The 17,055-nt window shown below is 33.4% G+C and overlaps 1 protein-coding gene across 1 annotated transcript; it reads left to right on the top strand.

Moving 5' to 3' along the window:
- Nucleotides 1–545: 545 nt before the first annotated feature.
- Nucleotides 546–13,503, top strand: LOC133198320 (techylectin-5B-like). Its single transcript, XM_061334425.1, has 7 exons — nucleotides 546–692; nucleotides 1,385–1,416; nucleotides 10,343–10,584; nucleotides 10,914–11,050; nucleotides 12,190–12,286; nucleotides 12,738–12,802; nucleotides 13,252–13,503. Exons 1-7 carry the CDS (start codon nucleotides 546–548, stop codon nucleotides 13,501–13,503), a joined length of 972 nt encoding a protein of 323 aa, XP_061190409.1.
- The last annotated feature ends 3,552 nt before the right edge of the window (nucleotides 13,504–17,055 follow it).

Below are 17,055 nucleotides of genomic sequence, written 5' to 3' on the forward strand. Positions count from 1 at the left end.
AACAAAGATAGAAGGGCAGATCCCTTAATTCAGAACAAAAGTAGACACCTTGTATTCTTACAATTTTCTTTGGGAAGTATTTTACTTTATTATCCGTTAGTTTTTTTTTTCTATTTTAAGAATAGGAAAACCCTTTCACTAAATATAACTCTTGTATTTTGTTTTATAGCGAACCCGAAAGTCTTCTGCAACAATGCGTATATCATAACAATTCAATGTACTTTAGAATGCGGACCAGAACAAAACACATCAATCTTAGATGGGGATACATAGAGTTAAACATCGACAGGTGAAAAGTTCTTTTTAAAAGAGCAAGAAAAAACCGCACAGAACTGACTGGTGAAACAAGAGCATTTTTGCGCCAAAATGTTTGAAGACAAAGGTAGTCCCCTATTGCATGTCTTATTCCGATTTTTATCTACTTGTAAATGATGAATTAGTAGTAAGAACTGAACATTGAAATCGTGAAATACAATTTTTAAGGTAATCCAAGATAACCAGTGGAGACGTATTTATCGTACAACAAGAGAAAAAGGCCCGAAAAAATGCTAGCCGAAGATTCACCTTTCTACATTGACATAAATAGGAAACCGACTGGGGATTCGTGGTATGTGTCACAACCCATGGGTAAAACCACTCTAAGAAACATAATAAAGTTGATGTGTGAGGAAGCTGGTATAGAAGCCCTAAAGGTAAATCTCAGCGTAAGAAAACAATTGTACACGCAGGGATTCCGCCAACTCTAATGCAGCAGCATTCTGGCCATAAAAATAATGCCTCAGTAAACAAATACAGCAGTTCATCTATCAACAAACAAAAAGGTTTGTCAGATCTACCGAGTAACTAAAAGGGAAAACATCGAACGTTAAACAACAAACAAACAAACGGATGCAGCAGAAGAAATCAACGATGATCTTGGTGGGCTTGAAAATGTACTCCCAAGAAATTGGGAACTATGAATAAAATGATATTATTAATAATATGTCTGCAAATGCATCAGTTCCATTTCCCCCAGCTTTAAGGCGTATTCACCAGTTCCACCGTTAATAGAAATGTAACAATTAATTTCTGTAAAGAGTAAACTGAAAACAGAGAAACTTCAAATAGAGTTAAAGCAATTTTTTGTCTCCTTAATTTTGTAAATTTAATTTTTATTTCGTTAAATACATGTATGTTGTATCATTGAACATTATGTAGTTATTATAGGATTGACTATATAAATTATTTTGTTTATCGAGAAAGGAATCTAAAAAACGAATCGCACACTTTATGAAGTCAATGCTTATAATTCAGTTTTGGTGAAAAACGTGTAACTTTTCATGTAAATACTCATTATTTAGCTAACTCGAAAAATTGTGCACTAAATTACATGCTGACATTACAGGCGGATCTAAAGGCCTGCAGTACTCAAGGCCGGTAAAATTTTCTTTTCAAGTTGTAAAAATAAAGAATTCCCCGCTATGATATTGCCTATATAATAATTTACTAAGTTTTCAATTACTTAAGTTATGAAAAATTGCACGTGCAATTTTAAAAGCGATTACAACGTAAAGAAGGCAGAAACTTGCTTTGTTGTCTGTTGGCAATTAATGTGTCAACGGTCACACGTTGATTTGAGTGCAACGAAATATTAAAATGAGAATATCTTTAGGTTTAAAAAAAAGTCTGGAAATAAATTTGCTTGTCGATACACCTTTATACACGTACAACTTGATTGACAATAAATGCCCTGTATAAAGTTGATGTGCAGACGAAATACAATGAAACCTCTCTTATCCGACATGCTGCGGGAAATAAAATCAATATCGGATTAGACAGTGTGTCGGATTACCCAGTGTTGAATATTTCTTAGCATTATGATTGGTGTCAGATGACTTCAAATATCATTTTTCATTAGGTTTAGAGTACACGTGTATTTAATTGTCAAAATGTTGACATACTTGTGTGTTTCTTTGTTGTATAAAATATACCTTCGTTAATAAGCATTTCTTTGAGCATTAGTAAAGTCTGTAGTAATATATGATGTTTTTTAATGGACAAAACAGATGGAACTGCCGATCGCTTCGAGATGTTGCAATTTAATTTTTAGCATTTTACTAAAGCAGTAGAAATTAAAGTAAATATTTCGTTTACATGTACCTTCTTTACACAGTGGTATTATTTTTTTTTCGATCTACATTTCTCTCCGATTTTTCTCCACTGTTTACTTCTCAACATAGACTGTGCTATTAATTCTTTCACGGACTTTTCATAAAAACGGGATGTAACTCTAAAACATTGTGATTGCGATTGAATTTCTATCAAACAATCGTGATATTTTAACATTTAATGGGCAGCTTAAAGCGGTATTTTTGCTTCCGACGAATCCTGCAAATCTTTTATGTGCACAGTCTTGTTTAATTCAGTGTATATTAACCCGGAAATGAAACTTTTTCTTTTAGACAAGATGTACGTTGCATTCAACTTGTGTATTGTCTACATGTTACGTTCGCCGTACTCTTTTTTTTCTCGACATGGCTTTATGAAGGACTGACTGCATGTTTGATTTTAATTTCAAGCTAAAAATCTTATTTATTCTGTAAGGTAAATGCAATCAAAATATCATGTACTCTTTTTATTTTCTGTCGCGTGGATGCTATTCTTAAATGGGAGAATAAAATCAATAACAATAAAGAGAATTGATTGCCTAATTTTTGAATTCAAAAACTGATCATTTAACGCTTACATAAACACTTTCATACTACATGTATTAACTACTCTCTAAGTAGACCAATCCTGTGGCCAAACGGGACATTCATGTTACCTGACCAGCGGCTAATTACGGAACACCTGTGTAATTATTTCGGATTACCCAGGTGAAATCATAATGTAATTATCTAGTTTTGTTGACAATAAAGCGCCGGAATTCGGAATGTGCAGTGGTCGGAATATACAGTGTTCTGTTCTATATAAAATATAAAGAAATTTTTGGGAATAAAATATGAGGTCGGAAAGTCCAGTGTGCCGGATTGCACAGTTGTCGGATTGGACAGTGGGCACTGTACATGAGAATGTGAGAATAAGTTAACATTCAAATCAAGAAAACAGTCTAATTTAGGTCCTTTTATCATTTAAATTTTTATAACGTACATAAGAGGTTTTAATTTTTTTCTAGTTGTGTTTTCAATTTGTACTAATGCAATGTAAATTGTTACTTGTAAATAAAATACGCAAAACACGTGCTTCTTTACAGAGTTATATCCCTTGCGAACCCCGGCTTTAAAGCTGAACACGATTCGTAAAAGGAATGTGTCCGCCATATTCGATCGGATTCTCGCTATATCTGAGGACCCCTATATAAAGCCACTGACTTGGTCACTGTTCAGTGTAATCAATCGTCACCAGTGTAGGAGGACGTATGCTATACAGCACTCGGTAGCGACAAAATATTCTAATGCAGGAGAGAAAGATACCAAAGAAACTTACAACAGTTGCACAGGTCAGTGCATTATACAAACACTTGTTAATACACGTAACTGCAATAAAATGTAAACAAAGGTAATGCAAGATAACCAGCAAGAACACAGGTCGCCATTCCACGCCGATACCCGTGACAGTAAAGCAGTCAGGTGTAACGAATGCGAAGAGTATACCCCGGTGCTGATATTGTAGATACATGTAGTAATATCGAAAATGGCGATTGCCTATTTACGAGTCGTGTTCAGCTTTAACCATTGAAAGCAATTACCTCGCTTAATAATTTATTTGAATATTTTCCTCTTCTCTACTCAACATGAATTTTTATGCCCCCGTAATCGAAGATTCGGGGGCATATAGTTTTTGCCCTGTCCGTCCGTCTGTCTGTTTGTCTTTCTGTTTGTCAGCAAAAACTTTAACCTTGCCCATAACTTTTGATTGGTTGGGGATATGGCTTTCATATTTCACATGTGTATTCCTTGTGACAAGACCTTTCTTTGGGTACCATCATATTTGACCTTTTGACCTTGACCTTGGAGTTTGACCCACTTTTGCAAAATTTTATGAGACTTTTACCTTGACCATAACTTTTGAACAGATGGAGCTTAGGATTTCCAACTTCACATGTGTATTTCTTGTGACAAGACATTCCTCTGAGTACCAACATCTTTGACCCTTTCATCTTAACCTTGGAGTTTGACCTACTGTTGATAAAACTTTAATCTTGGCCATAACTTTTGAACAGTTTGTGCTAGGTCTTTCATACTTCACATGTCATAACTTTTGAACAATTTGTGCTAGGTCTTTCATACTTCACGTGTACTCCTTGTTAAAATACCTTTCTTTGGATACCAACAACTTTGACCTTTTGACCTTGACCTTGGAGTTTGACCTACTTCAATTTTGAAAATTTTAACCTTGACCATAACTTTTGAACAGTTAATGCCAGGGTTTTCATACTTCACATATGCATTTCCTGTGGGAAGACCTTTCTTTAGATACCAACAACTTTGACCCTTTGACCTTGACTTTGGAATCTGACCTACTTTTGAAAAAACTTTAACCTTGGCCATAACTTTTGAACAGTTGGTGTTAGGTGTTTCATACTTCGCATATGCATTCTTTGTGACAAGACCTTTTTAGGTAACAACTTTGACCCTTTGAACTTGGAGTTTGACCTACTTTTGAAAAACTTTAATCTTGGCCATAACTTTTGAACAGTTGGTGTTAGGGCTTTCACACTTCACATGTATATTCCTTGTGACGAAACCTTCCTTAGGATACCAACAATTGTGGCATTGACCTTGACCTTGGAGTTTGACCTACTTTAAAAAAAAAATAACCTTGGTCATAACATTTGAACGTTTGGTTCTACGGCTTTCACATTTCACGATCATGTGTATCAATTGTGACAAGACCTTCCCTTGGGCACCATTTGACCTTGACCTTGCCGTTTTACTTACTTTGAAAAAAATTTAACCTTGCATTTGAGAAACTTTAACCTTCGCCATAAGCTGCCATACGGGGGCATCAGTGTTTCACAAACACATCTTGTTATTGTATAATTCAAAATTAAAAACACGTGATTGAAATATTTCCTTTAAAAGACACAATGAAATATAAAAGATTTACAGAAGCTGAAGTTAAATCATGAAAAGAACATAATCATTCGTTTGAGAGAGTATTAGTTTATAACACAGTCCCACGATGAATTATATATACAGATTTAGTCGTTTCAAAAAAAAAAATTGAAAAGTAGTTCGGTTACTAAAATTTGACATTATATTCATTGGAAAATGAACAGAAAAATCTCTCCGTAGAAATACTTTAGTTCAAATAAATGAAAGTAAGGAAAATTGAATTATTATTTACTGACCATAAGACTTGAGAAATATTATAAAAACAGATATACAACAAAAACAGATAAGAAATGCATATCTATTTTAATTATGGGCAAATTTGAAATTTTTAAATATATAATAAAAACAATACATGTCAAAATCTGTATCACACCCAATAGCATTTAAAAAAAAATCTCCATTTCATTTGATTTCCATTTTAGTTAATTTCTATTTTAATGAATTTGATGTTTACCGATGAATTAAAAGAACTAACTAGATTATACATGTAAGGACGGGACCTTTCTCCAGATTCGTTTAAATCGTCAGCAATTTTGGGTGAATGAAATACTTGATTTTCGCTTTCAAGTGTGTGCCAACTCCATCGAATTACAGTGTAAGCTAACTGCACCTCTCTTAATTTACAATTCTCTTAATTTTTGGTGCTTAAAGATCAAAGTCAAAATAATGGATAATTTAATAGTTCTTAATTTGTCTAGCAAGCATCCGTATGTACGTTTGGGGATTACACTAATATTTTATCAATTTGAGTCACGGTAGCTTTTGTTTGGAGGGATTGCTAGCGGAATTGATTTTTTAAAGATTTTCTTAAGTCTTAATATATCTCATGCATGTAAAGCTACATTTTTAGAGTAAAGATCTAAAGATGTCAATGTGCATGCCTTGAATGCTGTATTATATGTACAGTGTTCACATCTGCTGGTACAAACTGCGTTTTAGTTTTTAGCTCACCTGAGCTGAAAGCTCAAGTGAGCTTTTCTGATCACCCGTTGTCCGTCGGTCTGTAAACTTTTCACATTTTCAACTTCTTCTCAAGAACCACTGGGCCAATTTTAACCAAACTTGGTACAAAGTATCCTTGGACAAAGGGGAGTTTAAATTATCAAAATAAAGGGCCAAGTCCCCTTACAAGGGGAGATAATCAAGAAAAGACAAAAATAAGGTGGGGTCATTAAAAAATCTTCTTCTCAAGAACCACTGGGCAAAAAAAAAAAAAACTGAAACTTATGTGGAAGCATCCTGGGATAGTGTAGATTCTAAATTATTAAAATCGTGACCCCAGGGGGTAGGGCGGGGCCACATTAGGTAATCCAAGTTTTACATTGAAGTATATTGGAAAAATCTTTAAAAGTCTTCTCTAAGAACCACTGGGCCAGAAAAGCTGACACTTATGTGGAAGCATCCTGGAGTGGTGTAGATTGTAAATTGTTCAAATCATGACCCCCGGGGGTAGGGCGGAGCCACAATAGGGAATCCCAGTTTTATATTGAAATATATGAAGAAAATCTTTAAAAATCTTCTTCTCAAGGACCACTGGGCCAGAAAAGCTAAAACTTATGTGGAAGCATCCTGGGGTAGTGTAGATTGTAAATTGTTCAAATCATGACCCCCGGGGGTAGGGCGGGGCCACAATAGGGAATCCAAGTTTTACATTGAAATATATAGGAAAAATCTTTAAAAATCTTCAAGAACCACTGGGCCAGAAAAGCTGACACTTATGTGGAAGCATCCTGGAGTGGTGTAGATTGTAAATTGTTCACATCATGACCCCCGGGGGTAGGGCCGGGCCAAAATAGGTATTACAAGGGGGAAATCTGGTAAAGAACAGCATGGTCAAAGTTACTCAGATGAGCGATGTGGCCCATGGGCCTATTGTTTTCCATTTGATCCCAAATGCTTAACAAAGACAAATTTCTCATATAGTAAGTGAGTAGGTTAAGATTTCCCTACAATATCTTGAAATCATAAATTTTCGTGGCATTAACGGTTATGTATATTCATGTATTTATATAATGTTTCCATATTGTTATTTGAAACACACTTATGTAATTCTCTGCTATATTACTGAATATCTTGGATATTTATTGTCTTTGTAAGGTGATTTTTAAAGCAATATGAGCTCCTACTTTGATGTCAGAAATTTATGTAGCAAAATTGTAATTAACTATTTCAATGACAGAAAAAGAACGTTAAAAAACTGTTGTTATTCATATTTGCGATTGAAGAACTATTTATAAGATTTGATTGGAGCAAAATTGCATTATTATCGTCCTGTACAATATTGATTCCTCGTATAAAACTATATATTTGATTGTACAGAATCCTTTATTCTGAAAAAAAATTTACACTTTATTTCTGTCTAATTGATAAAAAAGGTTTAAAGTACATACAAATTTATCATAATAACACATTTTAATAGCAAAATAAAATTCTCAAAAATGCAGATCATATTGCTTTAAAAGCATTATTTGAATTTAGCCTGTTTCTTAGCATAAAACGTAAATATAAAATATATTTAAGGAAATCGAATGTTTCATTTAACTAAAAATTCATGGATAGTACTTTTTTAAAATTTTATACGTTTACAAAAATTACATAAAAATGACGTTACTAGAACAAATATCGAGACTCCAACTAATTGTCACCTGATCATTTACTCCTGTGTATGATTAACAGACAACAAAATGCAGAGTCAACGCCTAAGAGATAGTAAGTTTATTATTCTTATCAATACACAAGTATGAAACAAACTGTCAAAATGTGTGAACTGTGAAATCCAATGCAATCGCTATTCTTATTTGGGCGATGGAAAATCAGAAAACATGTATAGCGTTACCCTTAATTTATAAAATAAATTGACCTCATTTTTTGGTCAGAATGCGGAGTATAATTAATATCTTCATCTTTTTTTCTGGTAGCTATTGAGACAAGTTCATAAATTCAAAAGTAAATGAATAAAATTAGGCATCTTGTGTAAGAAATTAAGAAAATGCGCTTGTATTTTTTACTTGTGTAATAAAGATTAAATAAAAAGGACTAAAACTCTAGGTAGAGTCACACTAAATATTAATGGAATTTTTTAACAGAAGAAAGAAGAGTCAGACACTATGCGCGGACTCAGATCAGTCTAGAATCACATATGCTTTACTGGTTTTTGATCAGTTGAAATCAAACGTTTCCTTTTTTTAAGCTTTGGTGTTCTACGTACAGTTATATGCTACTTTATTTCCTTTTTCCTGTACTGTTGTTTGTTGCGCAGCAAAACAAACCAAAATAAAGTGCCCCGCCACAGCATGATTCGCCCGTCAAATATTGTTCAATTTTCATAAACGGTTTAGAGTGCAAGAAAATCGTGTCAACTTTGATGCAAGGATTTTAATGATTTTTCCATTCCTTATAATATTTGTTTATACATCTCCTGTGGTATAGGCATTAATTATAACAAATATTACATTATGGATCTTCAACTGGTTGTGTTAGAGCATGGGGAATGCCAATCTGCAGCCCCCCCCCCAACTTTCAGATTTGTGAGACATGATGCTCTGAATTAGTTGATATTTTGAAAAAATAAATAAAAATATCATATTAAACAATATCAATTTAGTCTTAACAACTTAATCTATATCAAATTAATATATGAAGAAAAAAATAAAAGACTGACCATCAAATGACATATGCTATAAACTGACAAGCAGTTCTTTTGTCTAATTCCCAAAGGAACAGATAAGAGCTGCTTGATCAGAGATCCTCTACAAGAAATGATTGGGACAGCTAGCCTTCCTATACACTGAACCCATTAATTAATCTTTCACTGGATGCGTTTCCACTCATTACTCCCAACGGATGAATGGATCTATACCTACTATCTGCTTTTAGTGCAATAAAAATGCATATTTATGTCATTCTGAAATTAAATTTGAAAACAAAGATTTTTTTTTGTTACAAGATTTCTAAAAAAAAAAAAACAGCTTGTGTAATCTTGATGCAACATTTGAATAAGGTTCCTGTATTACTCTTAGATTCGTAGGGACTATCTACCATAATTAAAGCATTTTTTTAAATACTTGATTTTTTTTTAGATTTAATGTAAGACTAGTTTTAAGCTGCAATTCATTCCAATATCACCCCCCCCCCCCCCGTATAATTAGTTTTAATTATATTATGCAATATCAAATTAGTTTATTTTGCAATATCAAATTAATTTATTATACAATATCAAATAAGTTTTAATAACTTTTCACCAAATTCATTTTAAAAGTTAGGTTAGCCTACAATTTAATCCAACACGTCTGATTCTTTTTGCCCCGTTCCCAAGACATATAGATAACACCTGCTTGATCAGGGATACTCTACCAGTTAGCTCCTCACACTAAACTCATAATTTCTCTCTATAATTTGACAGTTATCAAATTCTCCTTGACCATTGCTTGATATTACACCCCTGGGAGAGGTGGAATTTCTCTTATAACATTTGTTAAAGAAGTATATAATGAAAAAAATAAGTATATTCATGATTTAACATTTTTTAATAAGCATACTGCAATACTCTTGCATTTTTTTGGATCGGGTAATCTAATAGTAAAAAGACAGTTTTTTCAATTTCACTTAATTGTCACAGTGACCTTGAATTAGGTCGCGACACACCTTCTACCGAAGATGCATAAATTGGCCAAGTTTGATGATTCTAAGTCCGATAGTTTTCTAGTTATAAGCCGGACAGGATTTTTCCATATTTGGCCACAGCATCTTAATTAATGGACAGAACACCTTCTACCCAAAAAGTATCAGCCTTACAGAGTTTGATAATCCTAGGCCTAATAGTATTAAAGTTATGAGCCGGACACGAGAAAAGCTAACAGACAGACAGACAGACGGACGGACATGAACGCCATAACATAATACATTCCGTCCAAAGACGGGCATATAATACTTGGATAGAAGCATTAATTATATAAGAGGTATCCTCTGTCATGCTTGCAATATTCAATACTTCGTTTTACGTTAGATTTCGTCACTATAGGCTGAGGTACCTGCAATTTCTTTCGCACCAGCGAGTAAAATACTTTTTTTTAACCAATCACATTTACGAAAAAGACGAAGGCTCTAATACTTATAGATGGCAGCCGAAAGATTATTTAGCAGATTTGTACAGACCGGCTGTCGCTTGAGTTAAAAACGCAGTACGATATGAGCAGTAATTGGGTCATCTTTTTGGGGTTTTTCTTTTTTATTGTTGTCTTGATAAGAGTGTGTCAGACTTCTAGTATTTCTGTGAGATATAAAGTGAAACTTGAGTTTGATAATAAGAAAACAGATTCAGAACTTTCAGGAATGTACAAAGCTTACTCCTTAACTGAGTGTGCCGCCATGTGTCAGGGCAGCTGTGTCATCTTTGGATACAATCCTGTAATGAAGAAGTGCCGTGCCCACAAGGAGATCTTCACGAGTGATACATCTGAGGAGACTGGCTGGAGATACTACTCTATTTGTATGTATTTCTGTAACTTTTCTGTATGTATTTCTGTAACTTTTCTGTATGTATATCAAACAAATACGTGTATCAAAAACAAGACGTGCGTACATTTGTACAACCAACCTCTTTCTTTCTTTCTTTGGAACAGTGTCTATGATTGTTCATGTAAGATGTTGAAAATATGTTGAATATTCTGCCTGATTTTTTAAAGAGTAAGTTCTAAAGCAGCACCCTGTCTTTATTAATAACTTCTTTGTATTATTATATGCGCAATTCAAACTTATATTTTGAAAGACCATATTTTGTGAACGTATGTCTCTAAATAATTTGTTTTCCTGTTTCAGTTCTTCCTGTGGATTGTAAGGAACTTCGTGAGAATGGTTACACTAATACAGGTGTGTACGAAATTTATCCCTTTCAGACCGGCTTCAGTCCAGTCAAAGTTTACTGTGATATGAAGACAATGGACGGAGGATGGACGGTATATAGTTCATTAAGATACTTTTTCGGAATTGACTTTTGTATATAAAAGAAATCTATATTGTGATTTTAAATTTGCTGTAGCCAAGTGGTAGGGCGCTTGCTTCGTGAATGGGAAGTCCGGGTTCGATTCTCGTTCCCAACGCCGAGTCAAACATAACAAGTTTACAGAGGTAGTGACTGTTCATTCGCCATTAGACCTCCAAAATGTTAAATTATATAATGAGAGAACTGTTTCAGAAGATTATAATCCACGCTTTCATTTTTGAATCGTGGGGTGTGGGAATATTTTAAATCTTTTGAGAAGGTACTCAAATACACCACTTTTCTTCAAAATTCATGAAGATTGCAATTTCACAAAGCATGTTTTTCAATACTTGGACTCTCGAAGGAAACTATTTTATACTGATGATTAAAATGGTATATTGAGACTTGCTCAGACTTGGTATATGGACAGGGCCATTGCATGGATAAAGTGAACATAGCTCTTTATATAAAAACGCTTCATAAATGAAATATTATATTGAGTGTTTTAATTTTGAATACCACAAAGAAGATAATTTGTTAGTGCAAAAAAGGTCACACTTAATTTATTAATTAATTATTATTTATAGTTTTTAATTTATAATTATTTATTTATTAATCAATTGGCAAACTTTTGATAATCATTTAATAGCACATTTATATAGTAAAGTGATATATTTTTGAAAAGAATGTGCATTTTATATAATATAGAATTACTTTATTTGCCATAATTACATCTGTATTTAAAGTAAACTAGAATTATTTAATACAATCACTGCATGACCAAGGAAACCAGTTTTGTATAACAAAAACAATTAGCCCTTTCACTATAACTGCGGTACTACTCTTTGCAGGGCATATTAATAACGTTTGGCGGAGGTTTTGCTGACAGATAATTAGATGATGTACATTAAACAATTGCTTTTACGTCAAATTTCACCAAAATTTATCATTTTGCTCTGCAAAAGAGTAATGCCGCAGTTACCATGAAACGGTGTATTGCATGAATATTTTTCTTTCTGGGATTGAGGGTGTTGGTGTTAGGGGGCATTGTAAAACGCTATCGATAGCATTTGAACTTCAGTAACTAGCATCGTAAATGTACATCTTTTAAAGGCCATCCAGAAACGAGTTGATGGATCCGTGGACTTTGACAGGACTTGGGCAGAATGTAAGATTGGTTTTGGTAAACCGGAACAGGAAGTATGGATCGGTAAATAAAATTTGGATTTAAAACGGAATTTTGATTAGTTTTAAAATTTGAAGAAATATCTTTTCATCAACATATCAATTTTGGAATCAATTTAAACATCTGATTTCCTGGTAATGTAATTCGTGTCCCGCGATATTCATATACTGCGTTTTTGAATTCATCAGTGCAACGATATAAAAGAAAAAAAATAAGAGAGGAGGAATACCATTTTTAAAGTCTTCCATGATGACAATGAACTGAATTAAATATGTTTGTCGATCTTTTTTTGTGATCAAAATGTCACTGTGAACAAAAAAAAATCGATCTATATTACTTGATGATCAGAACCACACGTCTATTAATGTGTGGGTAATGTATAAAATAATCTTACAATGTATTTGAATCTTGATCAGGGTATATTCAATTAAATTAAATCAATATACACTTATCAACTTATCCTTCATTAATACAGGAAATGACTTAATCCATCAGTTAACAAAGGGACAGAACTCGTACCTCTATGTTTCCATCACACTGGTAAATGGAAGCAGACTGTATGAATTATACGATCGATTTTCTGTTGCCAATGAAGCTGAAAAATACAAACTTTTTCTGGTCGCACCTACTACCGGTACCTTAGGTATGTGACATGTATTTATCGTTGAACAGGTGCGAGTTTGTTAATAAAGACTCACACAAGTTGATATGTATAAAGTATAAATTTGTCAACAACAACTTAATACATTAATTACCAAATAACATCAAGATCAGATTATAGCATAAGTAGAAATAACAAAACTCTGACAAACTTTTAACCTGTCCTAGAATTATGACATTTACATGTACTAAGGAATATCCTGCTTTTGAGATAGAGTTTATTCTACATATACACAACAGCATTATAATTTAATAAGAATGAAGTATGAATGAAGAATTAAGTATGCAATATAAATGCCTAGTTTTTGTTGTCCTTCTGCAGGTGATAGGATTTAAATACTGGAAACACTGGGCGTGATCTGTCAGGGATGTACTTCACCACCTCAGATAGAGACAATGACCGATATGAGGGGGCAAACTGTGCTGTCCACACTGGAGGGGGAGGATGGTGGTTCAATTCCTGTCACTTCGCCTTCCTTAATCATCGCTGGTCTATGTCAGGGGGTACTTATCTCTGGCATCCTACTGTTAGATATGCCAACTATGCTAGCGCAGTAATGATGCTGATCAAACGCCACTAGGTACACCAATAGGTACACCACTAGGTACACCATTTCTTCTTTAATTTACACTATTTACCTTTTTACAAACTTCATAAATATATAAAAAAGATCTAAATCGTTTATATATTTAGAGACCAGGGAGTCTTGATATTTTTCTGATGGATATGCCCTATATATGTATGTTTTTTCTTCTTTTTATATTTCTGGTTGTTATTTATCTGTTTTATCTTGCAGATGAAGATTTTATAATTGGCAAAACCCTGGATTGACGATGCAGTAGATGTTTTAAAGCACATCATCCTGGTGAAACCAATCTGATACAGAAACACTTTTGATATGTATTAATCTTTGTGTTATTTTTATTGTAACTTTTGGATTGTTTTCGTAAATTGAGTGTGAGTGTCTGTATGAATGTGTGTGTGTGTGTGCAAAAAAAATCCATTGTATACTGTTTTTGTAGACATTTATATGCATGTATGTATGTATATAATGGACAATGTAAATAAATAAAAAAAGAGTGCCTTTTCCAAAATTGTGAATTTCATGGCCCCAGGGTCAGGGGTTCCGGTGTTAGGGTGGGGATCTATTGATTATATAGTGAAAATGCATTAATTCTTTGAAAATCCCTTTCTCTGCTCCTGGATATTAAATAAACTAACTAAGTACATAGTTATGATGAGCAAGAGTGCCTCTTCCAAAATTGTGAATTTCATGGCCCCAAGGTCAGGGGTTCTGCTGTTTGGGCGGGGCTCTATTGATTATATAGTGAAAATTCATTAATTCATTATAAATCTTCTTTGCTCCTTGGTATTAAATAAGCTATTTAAGAACATAGTTATGGTGAACATGGCTGCCTTTTTCAGAAATTATGAATTTCATGGCACCTGGGTCAGGGGTTCAGGTGTTAGGGCGGGGCTCTTTTGATTATATAGTAAAATTGCATTAATTCTCTGAAAATCTTCTCTGCTATTGATTTTTAAATAAACTAACTTAGTGCATAGTTATGACGAATGTGGTTGCCTCTTCCATAATTGTGAATTTCATGGTCCCTTGGTCAGGGGTAATGGTGTTAAGGCGGGGCTCTATTGATTATATAGGGAGAATGCATAAATTTTTTCAAAGTTTTCTTCTCTGCTCCTGGGTATTTTTCAAACGAAGGAAGTGCATGGTTATGATAAGGAAGAATGCCCCTTCCAGATTTGTGAAATTCATGGCCCCAAGGTCAGGGGTTCTGGTGAAGTGGGGGGACTCTATTGATTATATCGTGAAAATGCATAATTTCTTTCAAATTATTTTTTTCTACTACTAGTTATAAAGCAAAGAAACAAGTGTATAGTTATGATAAGCAAGGGTGCTTATTCCAAAATTGTGAGGTGAGGTTATGACCAATGGGTCAGATGTTCTGCAGTAAGGATGGGGCTTTATTTATTTAATAATATAGTAAGAATACATTTCTTTGAAAATTTTCTATGCTTCTTGGCATATTCGAGGCAAACAGAGAAAAGTTTTATTATGCAAAGGTATTTTACCAAAATTTTGAACACCTGGACCATTTAATCAAGTGTTCTGGTCCTGGTCAGTGCTCTATTGACTTGTATTCTGCTGAGCAAAGTTATTCCCTTTTGCCATTCACCTTTGATAATAAATCACTGTAAATAATGTATTTGAATGCATAATAGTATAAAAGAATTAGCAAAGAATATTTATTTTTAATACAAAAAGTACTTTCATGTTTTAATGATCAGACAGACTTGGAAATAAAAAATGAATAAAATTGAGACAAAAATAACTTATCTTTTTAATTGTTCTTCAAAGGCCAAGAGAGGCCAATAAGAGAAGTAATAATATGGGGTTGAAAAACAGACAGTTTGTTAATAGTCTGCATGGTAATAGTGATAAATGGGGGACAGATATATACTAGATCAATTAATTTGTTGAAGCAAATCATACCATCTTTCTTTCTTTTGGGCAACAAAGCTTCATTTATCAGTTTATGGATCCTCTAAATTGTTGTATTGTACTCAGGTGACCGTTAAGGCCCTTGGGCCTCTTGTATATATAAACCTGATGTATGACACGGACATGGAGAACATTGTTGTCAGCATAGAATAAGTACGCTTCTCTCTTTACTTGCTGTGATTAACTTCTGATAAAATGGAATATATCTGGAATTTAATTTAATAATTTAAAAAAAAAAGAGAGAGTGAGAAGTCTCTTTCAGATTAAATAACCCTAAAACTACCAGAGATTTTTGCATTTTCTGCAAAACTCACCTAAAAATTTCAAATAGAAATCAGGACATTTTCTAGTCTCTTTTACATAAAGCAACTTATATAAATTTCTGAAAGGTAAAATCTTAAATTATATAATCATGCATAGTAAAATGACGTCGCAGTCGCGATGGCAACGAATGAGATCCATAATTGCCAAAATATGTTTTCCTCTTTTTTCTTCCAAGAAATATAAACAAATTTACAAATAATACTTCTACCCTCGAGTGCCCTTAAGAGAGTATCAGTGCTAAGTACAATTTAAATGAAACTGGTTATTTCATCTGATATCTTAACTTACTGTGTAAATGTGTAATTTTCTTGCTATTAAAAATATTTCTAAATGCTTTATTAAATTTAGTATCGATGCAAAAAACAAGTGAGGTTTACGTCGGCCATATTTGTTTTGGACCAGTAGTCGTGCACTCGGATGTAGCAGCAAATATGGGGCCAAGAAAAATGAAAACAAAATGAATACAAATTTCATGTGACTAAGACTTTATTCTTCAATGGTCAATTCAATCATTTTTAGAATTTATTTGATTTAATTAGGTTTACGATTGTTTTTTTTTTTTCTAAAATAGGTGATACGTTTTTCATCACTTTCTATACATGTATTCCTACGTAATAATTACGTATTTCGGTATAAGGAATATGCAATTTTTATCAAGTCATCTTTTTAAATTCTTGACCAAAGTAAAAAATTGAAATACCCAGTGATCATCACGTATGATTATGCTTATTAGCCATGTGCTCGTCATGTCCATAGGTGGCGCTTCCGTGGAGGTAGAGTATATATTTAGAAACTGTAAAAAGAGTATTAGCAAAATGGCGGCTTTTATTGATGCTTATGTTTATTTGATTCATTTATAAATGTTTCTTCCGCATAAATTGACTTTTTGATTTAGAGTGAGCACTTCCTTCTGCAATCTTTGAAAATCAGTCGTTTATGATGTAATAGCATAGCACGTGCAGACGTACGACAACAAACAAAATCATGCACGACTACTGGGCACGCACGACTATAGGACCCTCGACCATATAACAGAGGATTTTAAAACAAAGCACGCAGTCATTTAGGATTTAGATATACTGGTCAATTTCATTTGATAGAAAGAGTTTATACAATTACACAATGTCCGTCATCCATAAGGCTTTGGCTTCAGCTGTCTGATTGTCGTATGCAATTTTCAAATCGCTTTCCCTCCTTCAGTTTTTGCCTGATTACAATAAAATATGGTATACATGTAGAGTACACTAAAATACACAATTCTTTCATTTAGCATTTTTATTTTAATAA

The sequence above is a fragment of the Saccostrea echinata genome, unplaced genomic scaffold (genome assembly GCF_033153115.1).
Source record: "Saccostrea echinata isolate AGI-Se365-2 ecotype Australia unplaced genomic scaffold, CSIRO_AGI_Sech_v1 ptg000033l, whole genome shotgun sequence".
Taxonomy (NCBI): Eukaryota; Metazoa; Mollusca; class Bivalvia; order Ostreida; family Ostreidae; genus Saccostrea; species Saccostrea echinata.

Coding starts and splice junctions, on each gene's coding strand:
- LOC133198320 (XM_061334425.1), top strand. CDS start 546: ATGCTAGCCGAAGATTCACCTTTCTACATTGACATAAATAGGAAACCG. Junction 693..1,384: donor CTGGTATAGAAGCCCTAAAG/GTAAATCTCAGC, acceptor CTGACATTACAG/GCGGATCTAAAGGCCTGCAG. Junction 12,287..12,737: donor GGAACAGGAAGTATGGATCG/GTAAATAAAATT, acceptor TCATTAATACAG/GAAATGACTTAATCCATCAG.